The following is an 18,733-nucleotide window of genomic DNA, read 5'->3' on the forward strand; positions in this document are numbered from 1 at the left end:
AGAATCTTTTTGCCAGTATTTATGCCTATTTTCTCTTCAATGGTGTAGAAAAGAGAAAGCATGGATATGTATTACTAGGTGATTAACCTCAAGTTATCATAGGATTCTTTACATACATTCACACACGTGGAGAAGGATGAATAGCAATGGACACTCTCACACTGCTGTGAGAGATTAAACCTTTCTGGAAAAGTGCTGAGTAACATATTAACAATTTCAAAAAGATTCATACAGTTTAACCAGTAATTCCTCTCTCAGGGATATCCCATCAGAAGTAACTAGAATCAGAAAGGAGGAATGCTTACACTCAAGAGATGTTTGTTCCTCTCAGTGTTATGTGCCACAGTAAAAGTCAGAAATAGTCCAGGAACTTATGGAATTGGAAAACAGAGTAGGTCATAGCCATCAAAAAGGAAGCAGCTTTTGTGATAACGCCACACAATAAAAAGAGCAGAGTGTACACGCTGCACCCTGAGAAAAGTGGAAGAAATGCAACAGCTATCTGTGGTTGATGGAATGAAAGAGGACCCTGTCTATTTCTCTGTTTTCCTGGACATTAAAGTGGGCGAGTGTGTACCACTGTGGCTACTGACACATTCAGTCATTGTTAAAAGTAGAGGAATTGCCAAATCAAAAGGCTAATTCGTACAGGCTAAAAAAAGAGGGGGTCCTTAACTACAACTCAGGATCATAACCTGCTGACTTTTATTTCCCTTGAACATAAGGTGAAACTGAGATATATAAAAGTCGAATGACTTCTTGTACATGGTGTCATCGAGGCAGATATTCTTCAGTCATATTTGACAAGATGTTCTCTGTTCCAGGCTGGAATACTTCTCTTGCCTCCCTGTCAGCTCACTTACACAAACCACTGCATTGTTTTCATGAAACTGTTTTCTAATTGAAATTGTCTATTAAGAAAATATTTGCAATCTGTTTTTCCTTTGTTTTTATGACTAAGAGAAATCAAGAAAATTCATTAGATAGGTCTTAACCTAGATATCAGGGTAGGGTACATACATATTTTAAATTCCTCCCCCCCAAAATCATTAATTGTTTCTTACTCTATAACTAAGCAATTTCGTCCTGTTAAAATTGGAATACTGGAAGATATTTTTCCTGTTACTGATAAGACATACATATCCCAGAGTAACTACAGTAGCTGAGATCTATTAAGTAGCATAAATAAAATACTTTTCTAAAAAAAACTAATGAACCATCACCTCTAATATGGGTCACATATATCAGAGCTCAAGTTTGTCATCCATAATTCTTTCAGTTAAGCAGTCTTTCAATTCCCTAAGCATGAATCCAACTTCTAATGGGCTTCAGATGCACTTGAGATTTGGTGATAAAACTGCACATTAAGTATATATCACATATTTTATAAACCTGAAAGTCCTTCATAGTCACGGCAGTTACCGAGTACTACACCAAGGGAAAGAACAGAAAAACAAACAAACAAACAAAAAAAAACATGGCTTGGACCAAAGGTGGGAAGTAAATTATGCATTTCTATCTCACTGTTCAACAGCACTAGCTTAGAATAATTTAATTCTGGAAGTCTCATTTATTTTTACCTTATACTTGTGTTCTATCTCTTAATTTATATATGTCAAGTTTTAACTATAAAATCTACCCACTCTCAGAAGAGTTCCTTTGCTGTAAAAATGTATCGTGTCTTTTTTCAGAGAGACTCTGTAAATAACTGTTCAATATACCAGGAACCTAGCTGTCAAAATTTAACTCTCTACAAGGTAAGGACTTAAAAAAGTCTTGTCTTCCCTTTTTTCACTGCAATGAGGAACATACCTTTCGGAGGAGTTTTTAGTAAGTGTGCATGAGCTCTGGATACCAAAGGCTTTAAATATAAGGATCCCGAGGAACCATTCTGAAATGCTGGTTTGGGAGGTTTTTCTTCGTACTTGATGACAGCGGCATTACCAGCTGCAACAAAACAGAAAAGTGCATTTTATTTATAGATAAATAGAGCATCAATTTTCCAAAATGTATTCCTTCCTCCATGAATTAACAAGTGTTCTCTAAGCATCTACAATGTGCCAGTCATTACTGCACCTTGGAAATGTAATGATTGATAATATGTAGCTCCTGTCCTCAGGGATGCAAGGTAAATGCTACAACCAAAGCAACCATACATCCTGGCATAATCCAAGTTTGAAGTATATGTTTTCCAGTTGAGCTTTCATCCCCAATAAAAGTTGGAAGATAAATTATATGGCCATCCATGCCATGTAATAAGCACGCCCGAGGTACAGGTAGGAAGAGCATCCATCTTCAAGAAGACAAGGCAGATGTGCCAATAATCTAACATAATAAACACAGGCAGCCAACTGTGTTAATAATGTGGGAACAACTAAAAAATTAGTCTTTCCTTAAAACGCCATCTAAACTCACCATTCTCTATAACTAAGTCATCTTTGAAAAAGTACACTGTCCAGAAGTTTAGCTTCTATAAGGATTTTTAACATTACTGTTTTGTTTTTCCTAAGGGATCACCATGTTACACAATGCTCAAGCATAAACCCAGGACTTGGTCCTTTTCTCTCCATAGCCAAGAAAAAAAAAAATCCAAACCAAAATACTTGGGGAAAGTTTTCTGGTCCCCTTCTCCTATAAAAGTTGATCTTTTTATCCATGTTCCGTTACTAATCACACAAACCACTGGCATTTTCATATACCTATAGACTCACTGGGCCAGAGGGGAAATCTACAGGTGCACTCATTCACTACCTGGTTCTCAAGATTAAGCTCCCTGCCACCAACCCAGATTGGATTTATCATCATCATTTTCAATGGTGTTCAAATCTTAGTTCTAAGCATCCAGTTCTATTCTAATATTCAACACATAATCATACATTTATCACCAGCCTCGATTCTATTCTTCATCTCACATTAGAAAAGGGTAAGATTCTACTTCATTTATAACTGTTGTAAATTTGAAAGCAGAAATTTTCGCTAGGTTATACCATCCTAACTCCTCCAATAGTGTTTATAGATGCCACAATTAAACCTGTAAAGACATGTTATTCTTCCCTGATCTACATCAAGTCACTCTATAATGAACCATCTGTCCCTTCTTCCTGTGACCATGTAACCTTTCCAATATTAGGTCATATCAACAGAGTCTTCCCTCCTACTGAGAGATCTGTCAACTTCCTATTTTCCTTTCCAGTTCTCTTTCTCCAGAACCCAAAGACTTGGTTTTTCTCAAGCTTAAAATTACAGGGAGCTAATATAAATAATAATAGTGAAGATACAACTACTATAAAATTCAACATACTTTTTAAAGGATGGATGGAATAGGACTTCACAGTCTTAATAGAAGCAAAATTTCATCAAAAACCTATCTTAACAAAAGCAAATTTTCATCAAAAACCTATCTTAAGGTTTTCATATAAAATGGATATTGGGTTTCAATAGCATTTAGCTTTTGCTAAATCAAAATTCCAGAAAGAAGTAAATCATGTTAAGGTCTTAACCATGTATTATAACAATCTGGATTTTGTCTTTCTTTTCTTGAAACTTGTTTTTTTAAAGATTTTATTTATTCATGAGATACACAGAGAGAGGGTGAGAGAGGCAGAGACACAGGCAGGGGGAGAAGCAGGTTCAATGCAGGGAGCCCGATGTGGGACTCAACCCCGGGTCTCCAAGACTACGCCCTGAGCCAAAGGCAGGGGCTAAACCGCTGAGCCACCCAGAGATCCCCTCTTGAAACGTTTTTTTCAATTCATCAGCTGCACTGATGATCATAAGTGACATCATAAGTTACTTCTTCAGATTTTGAAAAGTTTGAGTTTAATTTATAGACCTAATAAAAAATTGATGATCCCAAATTCATTCATACTTTTCATTTCTCAGCTTTAAAAGCAAAGACCTCAGTTTCCAAAGAACAAACTAAAATGATTTTTACTAAAGCACAAATTTCTCAAGAGGCACAATACTCCTATCCCTGGACTCTGCCACACAGAGAGACAGGAGGTGTTGTCCCAGAAACAAACTGCCACTCTTCAGGCTCAGCATGAATATTAGACCCAACAACAGATCTATCATCAATTTCATAATATGGGTCAAAATCCATACACAAGGATAAAATTTCTTTTTTTTTTAATTTTTTTTAAATTTTTATTTATTTATGATAGTCACAGAGAGAGAGAGAGAGGCAGAGACACAGGCAGAGGGAGAAGCAGGCTCCATGCACCGGGAGCCCGATGTGGGATTCGATCCCGGGTCTCCAGGATCGCGCCCTGGGCCAAAGGCAGGCGCCAAACCGCTGCACCACCCAGGGATCCCATGGATAAAATTTCTGAGTTTGACTAGGTACAATCACATACACACATACACACACACACACACACACACACACACACACACACACACGTACTAACATACTTTTTCTGATCATCTATGGCACATACTTCCCACCTTCGCTCTTTCCCAGTTCACTAACGGTGGGGACATATTATACTGAGCTGCACACACTTTGATGACCAACAATTACACATCGTTTAATTCCCTAAATACTATTTGTTTGTGCGTTGCTTTCTAGTAATCCCTACTTGAAAAATGTTATTTCTCTATGAGGCATGATATGCTGAAAATATTTCTCCTGCCTTCTTTTTCAGTTCCTAACATGACAGCTGGTTGGGTATCCTGATGGTATCTAAATTTTCCCTTGTCCAGAGCTATTATATCCAAATGATAAACTCTAGTGGCAAAAGTTCCAACATAATAACTCATAATTTCAATCAATGGAATGGGATCTATGATATTTCAGTTCTGGTCCTGACTTGGCCACTGCCTAGTTATGAATCCCTTCATCTCTCTATGTATAATGAGTGGGTCTGAAAATCAAGTTTGGAAATGGTACATACGCTCTCACAGGGCCCTCACTAAACAAATATGGTAGTCAGTACCTGTGAGATAATAGAAAATATATATCAGGCTTCTGCCCCTAATTCCTAACACACATTTCCTGAAATCCTTGTAATTTCTTTGGTGACAGGAGTAGCTTTTGTCTATGAGGTGACTCTGTGTGGGTTTCTGGACAGAGGCTGGTCACTGGAAAGATCAAGCCATGATTAGAATCTTAGAATTTTCGGCCCTGCTCTTCATTTTTTTTTAGAGGGGAAAAGGGCTAAAAATGAATTTAATGATCAATCATGCCCTTTTATGGAAGACTTCAGAAAAATCCCCAACTATAGGGTTCAGAGAGCTTCTGAGCTGGTGAACATGTGCAGGTGCTGGGAGAGTAGCACACCTGTGGAGGGATGGACACTCTTCACCCTTCCTGCATACCTTCCCCTAGCATCATTTCCATCCTGTATCCTCTTGTTATATCCTTTTATAATACGTTGGTAAATGTAAATAAATGTGTACTTCAGTTTTGTAAGCTGCTCTAGCAAATTTATCATACCCAGATAGGAGTCGTTGGAATCTTCCATCTACAGCTGGTTTGTGAGAAGTCCACGTTGTCACCTGGACTTCTGACTGGCATCTGAAGGGGGTGAGCCCTTAACTTGTGGAATCAGATGCCATCTCTGGTAGACGGTGTCAGGATAGCAGACCACCCAGCTGGTGTCTAGTGACTTGCTTGTGGTGGTAAAAACTGCCACACATCTGGTGACCAGAGTGTTGTGAGTGGGGTAGCAGTGTGAAAGTCAAGGAGACACACATTAGGAAGGACTGGCTTTTCCTTATATGGGAAGGAAGAACTGTAGGTTTTCTATTATAGTCCCACTGAAGCCACATGCATCCTCAGAATTCTCAACACAGTGCTACACGGGCCACCACCCCTCGGTGACAGTTTGTCTGTAGAATCAATACATGATATCCCACGTGTGGTCACCCAGGCCCCAGCAGCTGTGAGAGCAATTTAGAATTGCCCCTGTTCTGTTGTGAGCTTTGGTCCTAGCAGCCTCAATTATGGCAAAATAATAGATTCTCTGGAATCCTTAGTTTCATCCCCCATGGTCGAAATGTGATTCAAACAACATAAAAGAATAAGGGAGATGAAGAAAACACAAAGAACATTCTCAGAGAAGTCTGGGCAAAAGAAATTATTTTCTTATTACAGAAGGGCTTCTCATTGTACCAGACTTATTTGCAAACTAACATTTCATAGTACATTCTAGCATCTGGTTAACATTAGCTTTTGTTTTGTTCGTTGAGTTATGTTTATACACAGAGCCAACATTCTGTTATTTCTTGAATTTTTTTTTTTTTGTCAATCTGTGTAATGCTACCCACTGTGCCAGATCATCTGCCCACCTGGCTTGAAACCAAGTCGCTACTGAAATCTACACTTTCAAATTCTAAAAGAAAAGTTACTCAACTGTGTAGTAACAAGAATGTCTCATTTGCACCCCCAGAAAAACACTGCAAAAATGAAAAAAAAATTAATGCCGGTCTAGATAATAGCATTTTCTTTTTAAGTAGTCCATTTGGATGGGCATAGTATCAAGCATGTAATACAGGGCCAGAGTACATCCACTGCCTCTCACCCCTTCTGCACCTATGGCAGACATCCCTAGTCAAACATAAACTTTTCAATGATCTACTCCAGGTACTTCTGACCAACTGACCTGTGTTGGCAGGTGAGACAATACTCACTTGCCATCAGACTGTGGGTAAATAAGAAGAACCCTTCTATCAGCTTGATCACTCCAACAAATCAAACACCCACCTTCCATACTACCAGACACCGTCTTATTGTAGTAAAGAAAATCGAAGTGGTCAGAAATATTTGTTGCTGCAAGGATTTTTAAGATGATGTAGTACTGGCCCCCCCATTTACCAGGTGAGGATCCCGAGGCTAAGGATAGTGGAAGATAATTCAACTTCCCAGGAGTGAGCAGAAAAACTAGGATGAGTCTGAGGTGAACGCCCTTTTCTATATAGCACACCTGCTAAGCCAGGGCTGGTGAAGGTAAAGAATACTCCATTTCTTTAGCTATGCTTCTATTTGCCTCAATTCCAAGAGTACAAGCAGCTTTGGTGTGCATCTCTTGCAATTCCCCCCTCACCATCAACTGTCTCTCAAAAATAAGTGTTTTCGTTTTTGTTTTTTTGCCAGCGTTGAAGAAGGAAGCCTTTGGATTTCACATTCACAAAGCGGGCAAAATTACACATTTGCTAAAGACTGCCTTCTACAATTATACAATATAGCCTCTAAACCTACAATATGTATTTTTATCCAATGATCTTAAAAATTGGACTTTAACTGAATCTCGGAGAGCTTATCAATGTCTAAACTCTATCCATGAGCACATTTGACATAGAAACTACTGTGCAATATTTCAGGCTAATATCCAAAAGAAAACCATTAACTATTAAATGTTCTATGCATAGAAGAATACACAGAAAGAACCTGCTAAAACCTCCAAAGAGAAATTTATTCTTATATATTTAGTCTTTTGTTTTATAACTCGGTAATTTCTGAAGGATTCCAAAGTACCAAGAACCAGCTGCTCATTTTACAACAGCACTGTGCAATCTCAGAAGTTCTTAAATGATGCCACTAGCAGGATCGCATCACAAAGAAATGAGCAGCAAAGCAAGAATACATTCTTGAAAGGGGTTTAAATGTTTAACCCAATATGTACCAAAAAACTGATCAAGAGATTATTTCCTCACATGACCCATCATTATCAGAAATAGAAAAAAGACCATTCAAAATGATTTTTTCATGTTTTAAGGTGATCTTTAAAAGGTACACATCTTTAAAATCTTTGCTTATAATGAGTAAAATCATCAAAGATGTGAGGTTTGAATTCTAGAAAAATATTTTTCTATACTCACACAACTGTAAGCTACACACGTAAAACTACTGGTTATTTAATCAGAAATGAGGCCAAAGACTTCTTTAATAGTAAGGTAATTCCATGTGCCCAGCACATCAACAACACCACTGAATTATATTAACAGTCTAAAAACACAGAAAAATCTAGAATAAGATCGATTCTATTAGAACCATTCACAACTTAAATTTAAATACGCCCCATAATTATGGCCATCAACAAAATCGCAAGTTATAAAAAAAAAATAACAATCAAGAGATGCTAAATCCATTTATTGAATAAAATGTAAGCATGCTTACAAAGAAAAGAATCAAACCAGAAATCGTCGACCTACTTCTTTTCCCAGTAAGCGTGGCTAACAAAGGAACTATACAAAGGCTGTAGGATCCGAGGACCAGCAGTGTCAACAAGGTAGCATCATAGTGCCTCTCTGAGCCAGCCGGTGGGGTGAGTGTAGAATTGATAAATATTTTTGAAGAAATATCCGTCTCTGTACAACTGCGAAATCCTCCTGGTACAGTCATTTAAAAAGATCAAAGCGATCTTAAGCAGGAAAAACTGCAGCCATGTTCACTCTCCTATCCCTCATGCTTGCTCTTAGTGAATTAGAGAGGGGGGGGGGGTGTCTGTAAGCTCCAAGGCACTACACAGAACAGATCAGACCAGCCAGCAAATCAAACTCAGAAAGACTCATTGATTTGAATGCTTAATCTGCAACGGGGACACATCGCCGCTAGACAGGCTCTGTGGGTGTAGGGTAAACTCCTTTGTTAGGAGACAAAAAGGAAGGGACAAAAGCATTTTACAAGCTCCTTCGGAGAGTCAGACACAGGACTGGAACGGTGGCCAAGCCAACATGGCTGGCCCTGGGAAGCGCCGGGCAGGGCACCGGGCACTGCAGCCAAGGGCCACATTCCTCGGCCACTCGGCTCCCCCAGAGCACACTGGGCACCCCGCTTCGCCAGTTTGCTTTTAAAATTCACACCGCAAACGGAGGAAGCTGCAAGGGGAAATAAGCTTAAGATAACACGCGTGTGAATGACCTTTGCGAATTCACAGAGCCTTGCTGGTTCCACGCAAACCTTTCCTATTTTATGCCACAACTTTAAAGGTGAAATGATAAGCGGACAGTCACCTTTTTTAATTTTAAGTGACCCATTTTAATATTCCCCAAGTTCCAGGACACGGCTACTCACTATCCTGTGAGACAAGCTACTGCTACCTCTGGGAAATGTGCTCAGTAATTCAGCCATTAGTTGGATGCCTCGTCCTCCACACGCTCACATTCTTGTTTCTCTCACGCGCTGGCTGAGGGCCCCCCTGGACCATCGACAACCTCTCTGAGCCTCCCTTGCTCACCCCATGGATATAGTCAGGGCAGTGGTAGAAGTTATAGGAGAAAGAAAAAAAAAAAAGAAAGAAAGAAAGGAGGAAAGAAAGAAAGGATGTATGGCAACCCTGTAACAGCGCTCCACACCCAGAAGGTTCAAGAACTATGACCACTTTGTCCTTGTTCTTCCACCAGAAACAAACGGATGCCTCCTTAAAGCAGAGAGAATTGCCTTCCTCTCCAACCTCACCCCCAATAATCCTATTTTATCTGGTATTCTAGTTACTCACGTGATTATCCTCTTCAACTACCTTTTAGATATGGACCAGTTCTTTTATATCCCATATCTCTCACAGCCAGCATCTGTCGTGGTGCCTGTACACTGACAGTCCACAACTGCTCAAATTAATAAATCTGTTATTTGGTGAGGAAATTTTAAAGAGGAAATGAGCAAATAGATACCAAGACCGAACAGGAAAAACATAGCTCAATTAAATCATCCATTTTATACACAGAGAACAGAATTCCTCATAGGCTTTCCTTGAGGTTAAAAAAAAAAGTTTCATTTTGAAAGCTTTAGGCTTATAAACTTAATCTGTGCTAACTACTGAGTCAAAACACAAAATGAATACTCAGAATCATGAAATCTTCACATAGGCGTGGTTTTTTAGTTTTGATTTAGAGGCAGAAGAGCAGAGGCGATGAGGAGACCATCAGGATATGTGAAGGGTAGACGTAACCCTGTAACCTGGAGTAATTAACTCAGTTTTGTGGGACAGAGCAATCGATCAAAAGAGCCATGTGACACAGGAGTTTCTGGCAAAGTTAAAATCAAAGCTATGACTTCTGCTCATACTGTTGATTAAAAAGTAAACAAACTAGTCCATTCACACACTAGGCTACTGTATAAATAGATGACAATTTAAAAACCCCAACAGAAAGAAAAATTTGAGGAAAAAAAATTCATTAAAAAAGTTACCTATTGCCTACCACCAGGTGGTGCTGTACTATTTTTTTCATTCCCCTTTCATCTTGACTCTATTTGTCAAACTTAAAATGGTTTTCATTCAAAATTTCTTGCAGCCTGTGCAGCCCTGGTGGCCCAGCAGTTTAGTCCAGGGCGTGATCCTGGAGCCTCAGGACTGAGTCCCACATCAGGCTCTCTGTATGGAGCCTGCTTCTCCCTCTGCCTGTCTCTGCCTCTGTGTTTCTCTCATGAATAAATAAATAAAATCTTTAAAAAAACAACAACAAAATTTCTTGCAGCTATTGGGACTTCATCAGATAAAAAGCTCCTGCACAGCAAAAGAAACAGTCAACAAAACTAAAAGACAACCTACAGAATGGAGAAGATATTTGCAAATGACATATCAGATAAAGGGCTGGTATCCAAGATCTATAAAGAACTTATTAAACTCAATACCCAAGAAACAAACAATCTGATCATGAGATGGACAAAAGACATGAATAGAAATCTCACAGAAGAAGACATGGACATGGCCAACAAGCACATGAGGAAATGCTCCGCATCACTTGCCATCAGGGAAATACAAATCCAAACCACAATGAGATACCACCTCACACCAGTGAGAATGGGGAAAATTAACAAAGCAGGAAACCACAAATGTTGGAGAGGATGTGCAGAAAGGGGAACCCTCTTGCACTGTTGGTGGGAATGTGAACTGGTGCAGCCACTCTGGAAAACTGTGTGGAGGTTCCTCAAAGAGTTAAAAATAGACCTGCCCTGTGACCCAGCCATTGCACTGCTGGGGATTTACCCCAAAGATACAGATGCAGTGAAACGCGGGGACACCTGCACCCCGATGTTTATAGCAGCAATGTCCACAATGGCCAAACTGTGGAAGGAGCCTCGGTGTCCATCGAAAGATGAATGGATAAAGATGATGTGGTCTATGTATACAATGGAATATTCCTCAGCCATTAGAAACAACAAATACCCACCATTTGCTTCGACATGGATGGAACTGGAGGGTATTATGCTGAGTGAAATAAGTCAATCAGAGAAGGACAAAGATTATATGGTCTCATTCATACAGGGAATATAAGAAATAGTGAAAGGGAATAAAGGGGAAAGGAGGGAAAATGAGTGGGAAAAATTAGAGAGGGAGACAGAACATGAGAGACTCCTAACTCTGGGAAACGAACAGGGGTAGTGGAAGGGGAGGTGGGCGGGGGGTGGGGGTGACTGAGTGATGGGCACTGAAGGGGGCACTTGACGGGATGAGCACTGGGTTTTATACTGTATGTTGGCAAATCGAACTCCTATTTAAAAAATAGCAAAAAAAAAAATTTCTTGCAGCAGAAGCATTTCCACTTGGCAATGAAATATGTATGCTTCATATTCTCTGGCATATTTGAAACCACACAATCCTGATGCTCACACCTGCTACCTGATTATGGGCATTTCCCAAATTCAACCCTTACAACTTTCTTCTTTCCTATCTCTCACAGAATCTTCATTTATTTTACTCTAACCCTGTCCATATGGATGCATCCCAAATTCTCACCTGCAGCTTTATCCTTTCTGGATACTAATGCCACTCATATTTTAAATTCCTTGCTGAATATTTCAATTTCAACACTTAGATGCCTTTCTCCCTATTTCTGCTAATTATAAATCCATTTTTCCTTTTTCCCAGCCTCAAAACCCTGGAATCAGCCTTTCTTCCTCACATCCCCATATGATCTAACATGAAGACTCTCAATACTATACTATTATGCCACTGAAAAATATGAAGAGCTGAAAAAACTTAGATGAAAAAGATGGTGTCAGATATTCCTAATGGCCCTATAAGTGAGTGAAGTAGTATTTCTGGGAAGTGATGCTCATTGCTTTGTAGAAGTTCAGTGATTATGCTCATAAAAATTTCATCTTAATAGAGAAGGAGCTTCAACTCCTTAGATCCAGCATTTAAAGTCACACACATTGAAGTTCTACATATCTCCAGCCATATCCTTGTGCTTAATAACTATAAAAATCAAATGGCCAGTTATTTTATTAGCAAAAGAAGAGTTTATTTGGTAATAGAGAATTGCAACTCAAGACCAGCAAGCCATGGCAAAGCCATATGCAGGTCCCTCGAACATAGGAGAGGGCAATGGGAAGTTGGGAAGGCTGTTATAAATAAAAAGTCTGCTGGAGTAAGTTGGGAGTTGGATGTATAAAGGCTTTTCACTGGCTGGGTTGTTTGTGGGGTGGGGGTGGAGGGCTTCCTCCTGCAGAGACAATAGTATCTGCTTGCAAGTTAGTCTTCTTGTTGGTATATACAACTATATTAGACTCCTAAAGTTATGTCCATCCACTTTTTCCAAGTCCATAATGTTGATCTCCTGAACACGAAAAAACGGTCATGACCCAGTATAAAATTGGTGGCTCCCCATTATCTACAGGGTAATCTTATTTTTAACCTTAATATTTAATTTTAAAGGTGGAAATGGCAGTCCTAGGATTGATTCCAATCAGCTTCTCCCCCATTATGCTTTGCCATGCTCCTATTCTTACACGTGCACACACACCACCTTATTTCTGCAGGCCTTTTTATTTTTACTCTATACTTCAGCTATGCCCATCTTTGTGAGTGAACTAGCCTCTTTTCCATCTGGTGCCCTCCCTTGCCTGGTGAACACAAAGTTGACAGCTCTTTTAAATCCTTGCCACTCATTTGTAGCCCCTACTCCAGATCTACTGAATCACAACCTCCATTTTAACAAAATCTCCTGGTGATTCAAATACACGTAAGTATGAGAAACACTGTTGAGAATCCTAACTTCTTTGTAAAACCTCTCCTGCCAGGTCACCCTCCCACGTGTGCCATGGGCCATACCTTCCTTTACCACACCAGCACTTGCTTCCACCGCAGCATGTTTCAGTAGGGCTCTCAGACTACTCTCTAAGATCCCTGAGAACAGGAAAAAGACCCAATTCCATCTGTCTCTCAGGACCTAGCAAAGTGTCTAGTATATGGGTAAGATTTAATAAATGTTCGCTGAATGAATTTTTATTTTAAGGCCAAGAGTAAGGTTTGGGAATAGGGAGAAGTTGGTGGAAGGAGACAAACTTTCAGCTATAAGAAGATAGTCTGAGGATCTAATGTAAAATGGTGACTATAGCTGATAACACTGTATTATATAATTGGAATTTGTTAAGAGTTGAACTTAAAGGACATCAGCCAAAAAAAAACAGAAAAGAAAAGAGAAATACATGAGATGAGGGATAGGTTAATTAACTCCATAACTAAAGTCATTCTGTTATGTATGTCAAATCACCACAGTGTACACTTTAAATGTCTTACAATTTTAATTGTCAGACTTCAATCGAGTTAGAAAAAACTAGATGTAGAATTATACAGATGATAGTAATAGCTATTAATTTTTTTTCAAAGGCCAGGAGTAAATAAACTCTGATAATACCTTCTGTCATCTACAATGAAGCATTAAACACTTAATTTTTACAAGCTTATTTGTCTTTTGTTAATATTAATAGACTCTTCAGTCTATTAACTAGATAAAAGGAAACATTTTCCTTTATAGTCCTTATAATAATTAGCAAGTAACAGATATTCAAATATTCATTTGATTTTTAAATATATATCTAGCCACCAGTTTTACTTGCTTTTGGAGATACAGAAACATATCTTTGAGAATATGCATTTAGTAAATTAGGGCCCCTTGAGAGCAAGAACATATGATGAGTCTGCATCATCCCTGGAAATAGTAAGTAAGGTAGATAGAGCAAGTAACAGATGAAAATTTCTGGGCTACAGCCACAGTATAGTCAAGGCCAAACAAGTTTGGGAACTCAACTTGTCTTTCAGAAAAGGATTTTTCATAGCATTGTTTCTGACAGCATCGTGAGTTTACAGACATTTCCCAGCGTGCCTCAGAATTACTACAGACCTGCACCCTTTCTGACTGTAACAAACAGCCAGGCACCAGAAGCAAGGTCACCCCGTCAGCCTGTGATTTCCATGACCTGCCCTACCACATTCACATGGCTCACTGTCCCTCCCACCCAGATCCACACCCTCCACTTAATAGCAACTTGTAGTCTTAGCAAAAGACTTCCCCATTGGGCCATTAGTCTGACTGGAGGACAGTAAGGGTACTAAACAAAGCCTCCATCACCACAGAATCAGCACTTTTGAACCTCAGAATAATCCTAACAGTGCACTGCCATTACTATTTCCAGCTCACAGAGGAGAGAGCTACTTGGGTAGTTAAACGGCTTCCTCAGGTCAGACACCGAAGTAGTGACAGTGATGCCAGGAAGGCAGGCAACCTACCACCACCAGCCCAGAGTTCTTTCTACTCAGCAGCAGAGCAGAAGCATTAGGCTGGAGGCCTCCTGAGCTCCTCTTTCTAGAAGGGGGCTCCTCTAGTGCAATGGTAAACACAGTGGAGATACGACCAAGGTATTTCACTGTTTTACCAACAGTCCTAATGTTTAACTGTAGAGCAAAGTTGACCTCAGGTACCTGTAATTAGACTTCATCTAAAGAAGCAGTAAAACATATACACCATAACTAATATTAAAAGATGTGGCAATACTGGGCTGAGAGACTGAGTCACCTGCACACCAAATTCTTCAACAAGGAAATCCTTATAGGACTGCTCTTACAGTTCAGAGGGGTAGTATTTACCCTTTCACTTCACAGCATGTAACCCACCCTAGGTGTAAACCATCAAGATTTAAGACCTACCTGCAGAGGTATCACTAGCCTCAGTGGTTTTTTTAAACTTAACCTGTTAGCATAATCTTCCACAGAGACAACAGATTTGTTTTGACCCTGTAATTATTACCATCTTTTGTCTACGGGAAACACTGAAGGAACAGCATTTGCACTTAGCCTCAGACAGTAATACAGAGAGTCTATTGGGCTTAAAGTATGGCTTCATCAACAAGCAATGTACTTGGACATCCACCTTGGAAAATCCAATTAAACGTGCTGCATTTAACAGCAAAACATCATTAAGGGATGCCTTGTAAAACTAAAAATCTAATAAAATGATTTATTAAGTGGAAAAAAGATATTAATATTACCCTATTTTTTAAGCTCACACTTACCTATATATCCAAAAATTCCAGAAGATTTGCCAGGATCTTAGGAGGCTGTTATGAAATGCAGCACAGTGGCACACAGAGGAAAGAGGAAGGAAAGAGGCAGAAATAGGCAATTTTCCCTTCACACTTTATATGCTTATTATTACTCCATGTGTATTTTCTTTTGATAATAAGCATATTTTATCATAAAAGCTAACATAAAACATTAAAACACTAATAGATATTATTAAAGTCAGTGGAGTCAAATATTTAATCAGATAAATGATGTTCAAAACAGATAAACCAAGAAAAGATAAATTGGATCAACAATTAAAGTAAGGAGAGTCTAGGGATCCCTGGGTGGCGCAGCGGTTTGGTGCCTGCCTTTGGCCCAGGGCGCGATCCTGGAGACCTGGGATCGAATCCCACATCGGGCTCCCGGTGCATGGAGCCTGCTTCTCCCTCTGCCTGTGACTCTGCCTCTCTCTCTCTCTGTGTGACTATCATAAATAAATAAAAACTTAAAAAAAAAATAAAGTAAGGAGAGTCTAATCATTTTTTTATTCCTGTGCTTCTGCAAGCATCAGTATTCTTCACTCCCATTAATTTTACTAAGAAAAACACAACAAAGACATCAATGGCCTAATTGAGGCTTTTATATGGTTATGATGAAAACAGTCCCTTTGCTACTGGAAAGTTCTTCATGAGACCATAATGGTGTGTTCCTAGGACTCAAAATTAAAGCCAAAGAAGGAACTCCTGAATGGTACTCCTTTGTTTCAACACTTCTATTAAAGGATTAATTGTCCAGGAGAAAGCTCCCAGGGCATTCACAGGTGTACAGTGTCCTCTCTCAGCTCCAGACCGGCTTCCTCTGCTCTTGACAGGAAGGCTGGGAAAGAAGGTGGGTCCCAGAAGATTGCAAATGCCTTCAAAGTAAGAAGAGCAGTTTTCCAGGCCACAGAAGTATCTACCCGTCAAAGCAAGTTCTCCTCTCTGAACTCTTAACCAGACCAGGAGAATTCAGCTTTAATATATTTTTCACGAGATGATTCAGCAGTAAGCCAAATGACCTGTTCTTCACATTTGATTAAATTTAAGTGTTCTGAAGTTTCAAGGAACTGACAATAATGAAAAAAAAAAAAAAAAGAAACCTTAACTGCTATATAATCTCTATTAGAAGATACAGATCTTAATAAAAATCTGGACAACAGATTCACAAGGGGGTGATGCTATAGAAGCATTTACTTCTCTGCATAGTAAGGTAACTGCAAAGTAAGGTAATCCCAAAGCATAGATGTATAGTGTGCTAGAAACACCTGACATCTTTCTATAGAAATCACTGCCAAATATTTTCAGTAATAATTATGAATACTAGAGAATACATAGTATCTCATTAAACATTTTTTAACAGGATTGTGGTTTACATGGCATACTAGGTATGCAGGTATCATGGGGAAGAAGATGATGACATTGGAAAGGTAGACAGTTTACTGTTCAGGATGGCATGAAATACCAGGCTAAGAACTTCAGCGCTTAACTGTTGTGGGTGGGATGTGGTGGGAAGACTGAGAGGGCAGGGGACTGCAGTTTTCTTGGCATTTGCCCTGGGGTTTGATCAAGGGGTGGCGGCGTGCTTAACCGACCAGGAGGAAGAGTTTGAATTCAAGTCTGAAATCAGAGAAGGGCTCAGGAGGCTAGCACACTTGCCAGCGCTGGAGGCCATGGAGATTTTCACTGGACAAGGCAACAATTGCCAAGGCCAGTCTAGAATACAGAAACTACACATTAACATATACAGTTTAAATATAAGTCATTTTATAAAATATAATAAGTATCAATAAGGTAGGGCCATTAACTAGTCAGGAAGAGAAAGTGCCAAATAGACAGCTAAAAGATGAGAATATGTTTATAGCTATAATTATAACTTGGGCGGTTTTAGCACAAGTCTATAGAAAAAGTGACCTTTAGATAATAATCTACAGTAGCAGGGAATTATTATAAAGCTAAGATCAGTCTACCCAAAGGGATAAAAAAATAAGTTATGGGAGAAATGAATTATGTTCAAAACTGTGGCTGCAGGTTCATTTTTACTTAACCCAAAAGGACCACGTTTTCTCATTAATACTAATGTAGATGTTAGAAAAATTTAATTTCAATGGTAAGTGTTATTGTCTAAAAACTACATAAATAAACCTGATAAGCTGCTTATAAAAATCAATACTGTAAAACAGCTTTTCAATGTAGCAGCAAATGGAAAAAAGATCCTTTACTTTAGCAATAAAAATCCTTGCACACAGAGACATGTACATGCACACACTATTTCTATAAATTTATCAAAAAGTGCTATGACAGAAAAATATTTAAATGAGGGACATAAAAGATTAGAATAAGTGAATATCCATGTTAATTATTCCCTGAATTAATATATTAATTGAATCATATTCCAATCTAAATACATGTGATTACTTTAAAGGGGGATTTGGGAAAATTTTTAGAAAACCATTTAAATTAATTTAAAGTAACTAAGAATAGCTAAAAATTCTGGAATATAAACATGAGGGGATGACAGCTGAAGAACAGAAAACTCAGATTTAAAAAAAAATTGGATAAAGTACTTGAATAGACCTTTCTCCAAAGAAAATATATATAATGGCCAACAACACTTGAAAAGATGCTCAGTGTGAAGAAGTTGGAATTCTGTGCATTGCTTAAAGAGTAAAAATGGCGAAGTTGCTGTGGAAAATGGTATGGCCATTTGAAAAATGAAACGAAAAATATACTAGCATATGATCCACTAATTCCACCTCTAGGTATATACCAAGTTGTTCCAACGGACAACCCAAGTTGTCCACTGACAGAGGAATGGATAAACAAAATGTGGTACATATGTACTATGACATATTATTCCATCCTTTAAAAAGGAAGGAAATTCTGACACATACTAGGATATGGATGAAAGTTGAAGACATTATACTAAGTGAAATAAGCCCCTCACAAGGAACAGATATCACACAATTCTTCTTATATGAGGCACCTAGAGTAGTCAAATTCAGAGACATAGAATGGTGATTGCCAGAGACTAAGGGGGTGGAGAGCGAGGAGTTAGTCTTCAATGCATAAAGAGGTTCAGTTGGGGAAGAAAAAGTTCTGGAGATGGGATGATGGTCACTCTTGCACAACAGAGGGAATCTATTTTATACCACTGAACTACAAGCTTAAAAATGATTAGAATGGTAAATTTTATGTGACAAATTTAATCACAATAAAAAAATTAAGAGGTTGTGTTATTAGTTATTATAGGATGTTACAAAATAATAGTCTGTTGTTGGCACAAAACTATATTGAAAGATTAATAAACTGCTGTATAAATCCCAGAAATATAAAAATTTAGAATAGGATAAGGGAGAGTTTTTCAAATAAGAGATTTATTTGTAGTTTTAAGACAACTGAATTTTTAAAATTACAATTTGAGAAGCATGTATGATGTAGTGATTAAAAGTGAACTTTCCAGATCCAGAA

At 38.7% G+C, this 18,733-nt stretch overlaps 1 protein-coding gene across 14 annotated transcripts in view; it reads right to left on the reverse strand.

Annotated features, from left to right (window-relative positions):
• Positions 1 to 18,733, reverse strand: part of MTUS1 (microtubule associated scaffold protein 1) — a 167,692-nt gene that overhangs the window by 72,341 nt on the left and 76,618 nt on the right. For 13 of the 14 annotated variants that reach the window (XM_072763637.1, XM_025984531.2, XM_025984532.2 and 10 more), the window contains one exon: positions 1,813 to 1,947. In XM_072763637.1, the coding sequence (XP_072619738.1) occupies positions 1,813 to 1,947 (135 nt within the window). Of the gene's footprint in view, positions 1 to 1,812; positions 1,948 to 8,154; positions 8,683 to 18,733 lie in introns of those variants that run through there. The other variant, XM_025984534.2, reaches the window with a different exon arrangement.

Source organism: Vulpes vulpes, chromosome 7 (assembly GCF_048418805.1).
Source record: "Vulpes vulpes isolate BD-2025 chromosome 7, VulVul3, whole genome shotgun sequence".
Lineage (NCBI taxonomy): Eukaryota > Metazoa > Chordata > Mammalia > Carnivora > Canidae > Vulpes > Vulpes vulpes.